Below are 11429 nucleotides of genomic sequence, written 5' to 3' on the forward strand. Positions count from 1 at the left end.
GAGGTGAGAATCAAAGATCAGGGATTATGGAATTTGGGGCATATATTAGTGATGGTTTCATCTGAATTCCATAAGAAACAATATGATATTCATGCTGTTACCCTCATCTTGAACTTAAACCTTTCTCAACCACTATTACAATATTTACCCTCACTGCCCCAATGGGATATGCTTCAGCCATATAAAAGAAGAAAATCTTGCCACTTGCAACAATACTGATGGACCTTGTAGGCATTTTGTTAGGTAAATTAAGTCAGGGAAAGACAAACACTGTGTGATCTCACTTACATGTGGAATCTAAAACGCAAAGCAAAACAAAACAAAATGTGAGCTCACAGATACAGAGAACAGATTACAAGGATGGTTGCCAGAGGCAGGGATAGGAGGTGGGCAAAATAGGAAAGGGGGTCAAAAGATACTAACTTTGAATTTTTAAAAAATTAGACATGGGGATGTAATGCACAGCATGGTACTGTATTACATATATCATAGTTGTTAAGAACATAGATCTTAAAAGTTCTCATAATAATAAAAACAATTGTAACCATATGTGATGATGGATTTAACCAGTCTTATGTGGTGACTATTTGACAACATATACAATTATCTAATCATTATGTTATACACCTGAAACTAAAATAATTTTACATGTCAATTGTACTTCAATAAAAAATAAGAATGTGAATACATTATGGTGTACCAAATATTTAGTCAATAGAAAGAAAACTTAAAATCCCTAAAGGACCAGGCTGAATTTGCCTCACCCCACCCTGCTCTATCCCAGATCTTTAAATCCCTGGTAAAGTATATCAAGAAAGGTAATTGTTTTAGCTCTCCTTTATTTACAGCTACCCCAGCAATATTCACTGTCCATTTGCTCATATCTGCCTCCTGTGGCATCCAGCCTAGGAGTAATGCAGATGCAATTATTCAATCAAGCAATATTTGAAGAGAATGCTTTAGTGTTGAGCATTATTCCAATGAAACCCAAAATATAACATCTCTGTGCTGTATCATTCCCTCTCTAGTAACATTATGATGATAGGGTCTGGCCATAAAACGCCAGCCTCTTCTTTTGTAGGTCTCTAGTTTGTAGGATTTAGTCCCTGCTTTGATTCTGACCTGAGTTCTCATTCTATTATCCTACATTAGTCTCCACGTCTCTGCTAGTTCTAGGATGATAGTCATCTCTTTGCCACAGCCCTGGACCTCTGTCTTTGTCTCCCCATGGCTGTTTCCCACCCACTACAGGAATCTCCATTACTTCTTGGGCTTCTGTTTGTTCTTGACTTAGGCCTCTGTACTTATTGCTCCATCTGGTTGGAAAGTCTTACTCTGTATGTTCAAATGATTAACTTCTCAGCATTAACATTTTAATTCAAATATTACCTCTATTGAGTGTACGTTCCCAAATTTGCACCCAGAATGGCTTTCTTCTGCTATTTCAGATCTCTCAAACACAATATGCCATCTCTTTTTCTTTTTTTATTTATTCATTTACCTATTTAATAATTACATTTCCCTTAAATCGAATTCACCTTAAAAGGTACCTGGATTGCAAGCAGCTTGTCTTTTTTGTTCATGATCTTATCCTCAGTTCCTAGGTCCTGACATATCTGGCACATATCAGGTGTTGAATATATATTAGATGTATTGGTCCAAAAAAAAAAATGGTTCCTTAAGTTTAGTGTGCACGGCCACTGCCACATCTGTGACCATACTGAAATATATTCTTAGGTCAATCTCCAGAGTTGGTTGGAATGTCCTCTAAGATATCTGCTTGATGCACTTAACAGTGATAGGAGACAAGTCTTTGACATGCATAAAGCTAATCAACAAGACCTTTGAGATTCTAATCTTTTAACCCTGTTTTCAAATATTTTATATTCTGCATTCTCATTGTTTTCATGCAAAGAACTCAGAATTCACCCTAATTCTCTGGTTTCCTTTTCTCTTTGTGGTTAAGCAGACACAAATCAGAGAGATTTCATTTATTATTGTGATCATTTATTAAACATTTTAAACCAGTTAACTTGCTTTTTCTTTTTCTTTTTTTAACCTCACCCAGGAATATGTTTTTATTGATTTGAGAGAGAGAGAAAGGAACATCAATGTGAGAGAGAAACATCCACTGGTTGCCTCCCATATAAGCCCTGACTGGGAATCGAACCCAAAATCTTTTAGTATATGGGACAATGCTGCAAACAATTGAGTCACCGGCAAGGGATAACTTGCTTTTCCTATCCATTTCCTGAGTTTTACATCAATATCTGAGGAGAATATTAATTCATATAATATGTTGTGAGTGAAATACAGCCACTGTTGTTCTTTATTGTGTTTTTCACATAGAAATAGGGCATAAAACTCTATAAGTAAGCCAGAATTTCTGTTTTTAAAAATTAGTAGACAAACAATGCAGATATTTTAATAATACAAAAAAATTCAAAATTCTCTTTTAGTAAAAAAAAGCTTGTTATAAATTCCTCAGCTCTGCAAAGTCATTTCATATGTTTCATTCTGCCATTTTATTTTTTTAAAAATCTGTGTTTGTTTTGAGATAAGTTGATGTGAATCAATATTAAGCCTCATAATTTTTTGAGCATTGATCAAAAGATGCTGGTAAATACCATTTAGAAGTTGCAAGCATTATATTTTTTACAGTAGCAGTTGATTAAATTTGCTTTAGAAGTATATCATATGTTTATTTTGAGAATCCTTCTCATTGATATTTAATTAGAAATATGTTGAATTAAGAACTTCTTCTGAAATAGTATGGTTTGCAAGAGTGAGATTTTACTTGGCTATACTGGTATCACAGAGAATGTATTGTATAAATGGAATTTGAACATAATAGTACTTGAAATTACTGTTCATTGTTAGGATGATGTAAATGCGTTTTCATTTTCAAGCAGCTAATAATAGGAGTCCAACGTTTATGTAAATAAAGACCATCAGATAAAGTTCAAGATTGATTTATTTTCATTACTGGATGGAGGATTAAAGAAATTGACAAAGCATAGAACACTGTACCTTAAACAGATCAGTGTTTTATCCAATATTTTAACTCAAGTTAAATGGCCTAGACTTTGGGAACTGTACTGATAGTAGACTTTGACACATTTTCTTTCTGGGGTCAGAAGGCAGGAACCCATAATTTGGGGTGTACCAAGACTTTCCCTGAATGGAATTGATATTTCCCACATCAGTAATCCTCAGAAACTTGTCAATGTTTGAGTCTTCAACTTGTCAATCCTAAAGACAAAAGGAAGACTCAAATAGCATAACTTAGTTTTTTCAGAGGGAAATGCTTTGTTTATTGGAGCTTCTTGGCTATTGGACCAAGGAGGAAACATACCTGGGCAGGTGAATACAGGCTGGGATCTATACATGATGTGAATGTATAAATGATCTTCCAAATATGCTTGGATTTTGGCCTGTGAACAAAATTATAAATTATAGTATTTGGAGAGGAGAAAACAAGATGGTGGCATAGGTTAACACCGGAGATTCCTGCCTTGAACAATCACTTCAAAAAACAACTAAAGACGGGAACGGACATCATCCAGAACCACAGGAAGGCTGGCTGAGTGGAAATTCTACAACTAAGAAGAAAGAGAATATCATACCCAGACTCAGAGGAGGCGCAGTGCTGAAGTGAAATACTCAGGTGTGGAGTGCACGCGGAGCGGGCTGGCGGCAGAGGGCGCGGTTGTTGTTTTCAATCGGGAGGGAGTTTCAGACTCTGAGCTCCAGATCCTGGAGAGTCTCTAGGGACCCAGACTCAAACAGGAGAAGCGGGACTGTCTGGCTTCGGTCAGAACTCGAAGGCAGCTTTCTCTCCGAGGTTTGCAGCGGTTGCTGGGACCCTGTAAGGCAGAGCCCTAGGGACGGAACTGAGAGCAGCCATAACTGCTCTCCTTGTAGATCCCCTGGGACCCGCCCCGCCCAAGCCCTGCACAGAGCCATTTGCCGGATAGCCTCAGGCAAACGCTAGATTAGCACCGCCCAAGAGATCCAGCACAGAAGCTCTCCCACTGCAGACACAGCGGACTCTCATAGCCAGTTATCCTGGAGGTCAAATCACCCCCAGTATTGCCATCAACAATAAAGGCTTAACTACAACAAGACTGCGCACAAAGACCAATAGGGGGTGTACCAAGAAAGCATAAAAAATGCGGAGACAAAGAAACAGGACAAAACTGTCAATGGAGGATATTGAGTTCAGAACCACACTATTAAGGTCTCTTAAGAACTGTCTAGAAGCCACCGATAAATGTAGTGAGATCCTCAAGAAAACTAATGAGACCCTTGATGTTATGATAAAGAACCAACTAGAAATTAAGCATACACGGACTGAAATAACGAATACTATACAGACTCCCAACAGCAGACCAGAGGAGCACAAGAATCAAGGCAAAGATTTTAAATGTGAAGAAGCAAAAAACACCCAACCAGAAAAGCAAAATGAAATAAGAATCCGAAAATACGAAGACAGTGTAAGGAGCCTCTGGGACAGCTTCAAGCATACCAACATCAGAATTATAGGGGTGCCAGAAGATGAGAGAGACCAAGATATTGAAAACCTATTTGAAGAAATAATGACAGAAAACTTCCCCCACCTGGTGAAAGAAATAGACTTACAGGTCCAGGAAATGCAGAGAACCCCAAACAAAAGGAATCCAAAGAGGACCACAGCAAGACACATCATAATTAAAATGCCAAGAGCAAAAGACAAAGAGAGAATCTTAAAAGCAGCAAGAGAAAGAAACTCAGTTACCTACAAGGGAATACCCATACGACTGTCAGCTGATTTCTCAACAGAAACTTTGCAGGCCAGAAGGGAATGGCAAGAAATATTCAAAGTGATGAATAGCAAGAACCTACAACCAAGATTACTTTATCCAGCAAAGCTATCATTCAGAACTGAAGGTCAGATAAAGAGCTTCACAGATAAGGAAAAGCTAAAGGAGTTCATCACCACCAAACCAGTATTATATGAAATGCTGAAAGGTATCCTTTAAGAAGAGGAAGAAGAAGAAAAAGGTAAAGATACAAATTATGCACAACAAACATGCATCTATCAACAAGTGAATCTAAGAATCAAGTGAATAAATGATCTGGTGATCATAATAGAATCAGGGACATAGAAAGGGAATGGACTGACTATTCTTGGGGGGGAAAGGGGTGTGGGAGATGCAGGAAGAGACTGGACAAAAAATCCTGCACCTATGGATGAGGACAGTGGGTGGGGAGTGAGGGCGGAAGGTGTAGCGGGAACTGGGAGGAGGGGAGTTATGGGGGGAAAAAGAGGAACAAATGTAATAATCTGAACAATAAAGATTTAATTTTTAAAAAATAAATAAATAAATAAATAATAAATTATAGTATTTGGAAATTAACCTTGACACAATGTTCAAATTTCCCATTTAGTTTCACTGGTTATGAGACAATGTGGGAAGTATATACACCTGTGTTTAAAGGGAAAAAGTATAGCTCAGATTGAAAGACAGACACATATCAAAAGTAAAGGAATGGAAAAGGCATTTCATGAAGATGAAAACAAAACAAACAAAGCTGTGGTAGCAATACTTATACCAGACAAAACAGACTTAAAACAAGAGACAAAGAAGGACTCAGCCAGCAATTCCACTTCTAGGAATTAATCCAAAACATTAATTTGAAAGGACATATGCATCCACATGTTCACTACAGCATTATTTACAACTAGAGGCCCATTGCACGAAGAGATTTGTGCAATAGGCCTTCCTTCCCCTGGCTGCTGACACTGGTTTTCCTCCTGCACCAGGGACCCAGGCCTTTGGTCCCACTGCAGTGATGCTTGGCTTCTCTGCTGCGGCCCCAGCGAGGCTCTTCAGTCTTCAGGCTTCAGTCTTCAGTCTTTAGTCTTCACTCCAGCTGGAGCCTTCAGACTTCAGTCTTCAGTCTTCAGTCCACCCAGAGCCTTCAGTCTTCGCTCCGCACCTGCATATGCAAATTAATTGCCATCTTTGTTGGGTTAATTTGCATACTCATCCAATTGGCTGGTGGGCGTAGCGGACTGACACCAATTTGCATGTTTCTCTTTTATTAGTGTAGACTAGTGGCCTGGTGCACAAAATTCATGCACTGAGGGGTGGGGTTCCCTCAGCCCAGCCTGCCCCTCTCACAGTCCTGGAGCCCAAGAGTGGATGTCCTACTGATGGCCACAGTCTGGCAGCAGAGGCTCGGAACAAGCGTCCCATGTGTGTGTCTGTGTGTGTGTGTGTGTGTGTGTGTGTGTGTGTGTCTGTCTGCTAGGACCTGCCCCCAGCCGCGCCATGTAGGCTCGAAGCAGTTGCCGTGTGTGTGTGTGTGTGTGTATGTGTGTGTCTGCTGCACACCATGGAGGCTTGGAGCAGGAGCCCCTCTGTGTTGATCTCTCAGGCTCCTGGTCTCCACTGCATGTTGTACTCTCCCTTGAGCTATGGCCAGGATAGGGGTGCTGCTTGCAAGCTGGGCTTTCCTGCTCCCGGATTGCCATGGTGACCGGGGAGCAGGCTAGGCTTGGAGCTGCCCACAGGCCTGGCTTGCTCTCCTACTCCCGGATCCCCATGGCGACCAGGTAGCAGGCCCATCTGGGGGCTGTCCACAGGCCAGGCTTTCCTGCTCCAGTTTCAGGCCCAGCTTGGGGATGCCCGCAGGCCAGGCTTGCTTTCCTGCTCCTGGATCCTCATGGCGACCAGGGAGAAGGCGCAGCTGGGGGCTGCCCGTAGGCCAGGCTTGATTTCCTGCTCCCGGATCAGGCGCAGCTGGGGGCTGCCTACAGGCCACACTTTTCTACTTACCAATGGCCGGATCACCACAGTGACCCAGGGCCCAGCGGCACTTTCCTGCTCTCCAATAATCATAGGGTCCCGGCTGGGGGCGGGGCTTAGCAGTGTGGGGCTTAGGTGGCACGGGGGTCCCTGCTGGGGGCTCAGGTGGCACACAGGGGTCCCAGCTGGGGGCGGGGCTTATGCCCCACTGCCCAGGGCTGCACATGGGTCCCAGATGGCAGCTCACACTGTCCCACTCTGCCTGTAGTATAGGATAGAGGCCTGGTGCACAGGTGGGGGCCAGCTGGTTTGCCCTGAAAGTGTCCTGGATCAGGGTGGGGGTCCCGCTTGGGTGCCTGGCCAGCATGGATGACAGGCTGAAGGCTGTTTGCAGCTGGTCACACCCCCTTCAGGGTGGGGGTCCCCACTGGGGTGCCTGGCCAGTCTGGGTGAGGGCCTGAGAGCCGCTTTCAGGCTGGAGGGCAACTTAAGATCCCAGCCTCTCCTTTTTTTCTTTTTTCATTTATTCTGGGATTTATTTACCTTCTATAGCTGTCACTGGAGCTGAGAGCCAGCTCCAGCTCTGAGGGCTGAAAGCAGGTTTCTGGGTCTGTTTGGCTTCTATAATTGAAATTCTGTTGCCATCACAGCAGCTCTAAGCTCTGAGGCCGAAGCTGGCTGAAAGCAAGTTTCTGGAGCTTGTTTAGCTTCTATAATTGCAACATAGTTGCTTAGAGTGCAGCTCAGAGCTGGGCTGCAGCAGACGGGGAACCTTGGCTTCCTCCGTCACTGGAGCAAGCAAGCCTCCTGTTTGCTTCAGCTGCGTGGCTTCCGGCCGCCATCTTGGTTGGCAGTTAATTTGCATATCCTGCTGATTAGCCAATGGGAAGGGTGTCGGGGTTATGGTCAATTTGCATGTTTCTCTTTTATTAGATAGGATAGCCGAGATGTGGAAGCAACATTAGTGTCCATCAATAGATGAATGGATAAAGAAGTGATGCACATATACAAGGAATATGACTCAGCCATAGAAAATAATGAAATATTGCCATTGGCAGCAACATGAATAGACCTAGAGGGCATTATGCTATGTGAAATAAGTCAGACATAGAAAGACAAATACCATATGATTTCACTTATATGTGGAATCTAAAAAAAAAAAAAAAAAGTAAACATGCACTGGCCAGTGTTGCTCAGTTGATTTGAGCAATATCCCATTCACTGAAAGATCATAGTTCAATTTTTGGTCAGGGCACAAATGGGAGGCAACCAATAGATGTTTCTCTCTCACATTGACCTTTCTCACTCTCTTTCCTTATCCTTTCCTCTCTCTCTAAAATACATTTAAAAATAAAAAACAAAACAAAATAAACAAACAAAACAGAAACAAGCTCATAGATACAGAGAACGTTTTGATGGTTGCCAGATGGGAGGCAGGTGGTTTGAGGGATGGGTGAAAAAGGGGAAGAGATTCAGAAGTACAAATTGGTAATTACAAAATAGTGACAGGGATGTAAAGTACAGTCAATCATATTATAATAATTATGTAAGATGTCACATGGGTACTAGATTTATTGGTGTGATCATGCCGTAAGTTATATAAATGCCCAATCCCTATATTGTACACCTGCAACTAATATAATATTGTATGTGAACTGTAACTAAGAAATAAAAATTATGTTTAAAAAAAGGGAAGAAGTATGAAAAAAGAGAATCAGTGTGAGTGATGGCTGTCTTGAGACAGAAGATGGTAATATAGACCTTAGAACTAGAAATATGTTTTAAAATAACTAGTTCACTGTCTTCATGTAACAGATGAGGACTCTGAAACTCAGTGAGGCTGCTGATTTGCTCCCTGTCATGCATCTTATTTGTGGCTGTGCAAGGCCTAGACTTCAGAACTTCTAACTCACCAACTCATGCCTTTTCTTTTTTTCAAGTCACTCCCTTTATACTTCTTTATACTTTCTTCTATGTAGAAGAAAACATTCCTTCAACATTCCTTCGTAGATTGCTTTATATGCTATCTAAACAGCATATGAGTTCCTCAATGATTGAAATTTTTTCTTTGCATCTTCATACCCTGGTGCTCTAACAAAGTTCCTGCATTGGAGTAGTTGCTTGAAAGTCTTTCTTTAATTAATAACATGCCCTAGTATATTTCAGTGTCGTTGCTGGAATATCTTCTGATACTGTGCCATATTAGTACACCAAGGCAGAGCTCTACATGCACATCACAAACTGAGTCCTCATGAATCCTGAAGAGGAGATTTAAAACACAGACAATGGTGTGAAGACATTGAGAAACAGACTTTACATGATAATTCCTTCTCCTACACCCAGTAAATCTCATTTCTCCACATGTGAGCAATTCTTTCAAGAGCTATACCCTTTTGAGAGTATAGACACAGGCTTTGCTTGATTAAGAATAAGGAGAAAAAAGTTATTGGCCTTGTTGGAGAAAAGTAAAAGAGTCCTATTTATAGACTTTTCATTATTTGGTACTGACATTTAAAATACTGTGGTCTTCTGCAGAGTATTATGCTGAGAAAAATAAGCAAGTCAGAGAAATATAAGTATCACATGATCTCACTCATATGTGGAATTTAATGAACCAAATAAACTGATGATCAAAAATAGAAGCAAGAAGAGACTTAAACCTCAGAGGGAAGGCAGGGAAAGATGGGTGGGAAGAAATCAGCCAATGAACTTGTATGAATATATGCATGACCCATGGATAGAGACAATAGGGTGGTGAGGGTCTGGGGTGGGAGGAGGATGGAAGCGGGCTGGAAGAGGTTTATGGGAGGGAGGGGAAGAGAACCTATGTAATACTTTCAACAATAAATATTTAAAAATAAAATACTGTGGTCTTTTCACAACAGTATTATGCAACTAGGTTAATAATAAGTTACAGGCATGAACATTTCCATCTATAGTTATTTAATTACATGTACAGAAATAGTAAATACAATATTAAGTGGGGTTTATTTCTACACTATAGGATTCATCCTCCTGAGTTCTCACATTTTAGACTAAACAGAATCATAAAGACTAGAAGAAATTTTAAGTTACAGAAATAATAGGGGGAAGCATTGGAGTTTAAAGGGAAGGGAAAGAGTCAAGAAATTGTTTCAGAATTAAAATCACCTTTCTCCTTTTTTTAGAATCATATATGAGTGTTGATTTCAATAATGCTGGCAGTATGAGAGAACAAAAGATCATCACAAAAATCTGCTCTTTACTTTTCTCCTTGAACTTATGTCTCTGAGCTATGAGTTTCAACCCAAGTTCCCATTACCTGATTTTTAAGTCATTCTGTTTTAAGAATTCAGAGATCTAGTTGTCCTTATTACCATCCTTTCTTCAGTAACCTCTGGATTCCTTGCTTTATCTCCTGGGTTCGCACTCCATAAACAATAGGGTTGAGGGCTGCAGGGATGACATGATGAAGGACATTGAGCAAGACTGGAACATCAGGGGAGACCTTCTTCTTAGCCACATGAGTGAGTACAAAGACAAGAAGGATGGTACTGAAGAAGAGGATAAGGATGAAGTGAGAACCACATGTGCTTAGGGCCTTGGTCATGGCACCCACTGCCTTGAGTCTCAGCACAGCTCGCAGTATGAAAGTGTAGGAGAGGAAGATGAGGATGAGGTCTGATCCTAGCAGAGTCCAGCCTCCAGCAAATTGGTAGAGACGATTGATGGTGATGTCATCACAGGAGAGCCTGGAGACTGACATATTGGCACAGATGCAGTTCTCGATGACAGTTCTCCCACAATAATGGAGTTGGACGGAGAGAATGGGTATGGGCACTGTAAGAAGGACATTTCTGACCAAAATAAAAATGGCAGCCTTAGCTACAAATTGATCAGTGATGATGGATGGGTATCGTAGAGGGTGGCAGATGGCTACATAGCGGTCATAGGCCATGACCATGAATGTGCAGGACTCCATGGCAAAGAAGCAATTCATTATGAACATCTGAAGGAAGCAAGCAGAGAAGCTGATGGGCTTGAGGTCAAACCAGAAGATGGCCAGGACCTTGGGGATGACAGTAAGGCAGAGCACAATGTCCAGCAGTGAGAGCAGGCTGAGCAGGTAGTACATGGGTTCGTGCAGAGATGTCTCTAGCCAGATGGTGATTAGTAGAATACCATTGGCCCCCATGGCCAGGAGGAAGAGGAGGCTGAGGGGCAGGGACAGCCAGTGCTGCCAACTGGTTGACCTGACAAAACAATTCAGGAGAAAGTCTGAAACCTCAATAGAGGTGGTTTCATTTTGGTGTGCTGTCATATTTTGTCATATATTTCTATAGCTTCATTTTAGTGATCTGTAAAATTAAGATATAATTAGCTTCTACTCAAAATATATGAAGACACACTTTGCTCTACCTAGATTAACTAGTGGATCCTCTCGGTTATCCAGAGGCAACTGAATTTTTCTGTATGTGCCATGCTATATAGAGAGTACTGAAGTAATATGATTTATACAGATTTGTTTTGTTTAAGGTTTATTTTGAATAGATTATTATGTCTTCACAGTAAAGAATAGGAGAAAATTACTTAGAAATCTACTTTGTGACAAGTGAGTCTCTAAATTTGTATTTATAAGTTTGTTTCCTTTTATAA

At 41.1% G+C, this 11429-nt stretch overlaps 1 protein-coding gene across 1 annotated transcript; it reads right to left on the minus strand.

Annotated features, from left to right (window-relative positions):
* Nucleotides 1-10146: 10146 nt before the first annotated feature.
* LOC118663255 (olfactory receptor 56A3) lies at nucleotides 10147-11094 on the minus strand. The gene has a single exon (XM_036322700.1). The coding sequence runs from the start codon at nucleotides 11092-11094 to the stop codon at nucleotides 10147-10149; it is 948 nt and encodes a 315-aa protein (XP_036178593.1).
* Nucleotides 11095-11429: the final 335 nt, after the last annotated feature.

The sequence above is a fragment of the Myotis myotis genome, unplaced genomic scaffold (genome assembly GCF_014108235.1).
Source record: "Myotis myotis isolate mMyoMyo1 unplaced genomic scaffold, mMyoMyo1.p scaffold_m19_p_10, whole genome shotgun sequence".
In the NCBI taxonomy this organism is placed as follows: Eukaryota; Metazoa; Chordata; class Mammalia; order Chiroptera; family Vespertilionidae; genus Myotis; species Myotis myotis.

Excerpts from the sequence above, each read along its gene's own strand:
- LOC118663255 (XM_036322700.1), bottom strand. The coding sequence starts at position 11,094 with ATGACAGCACACCAAAATGAAACCACCTCTATTGAGGTTTCAGACTTT.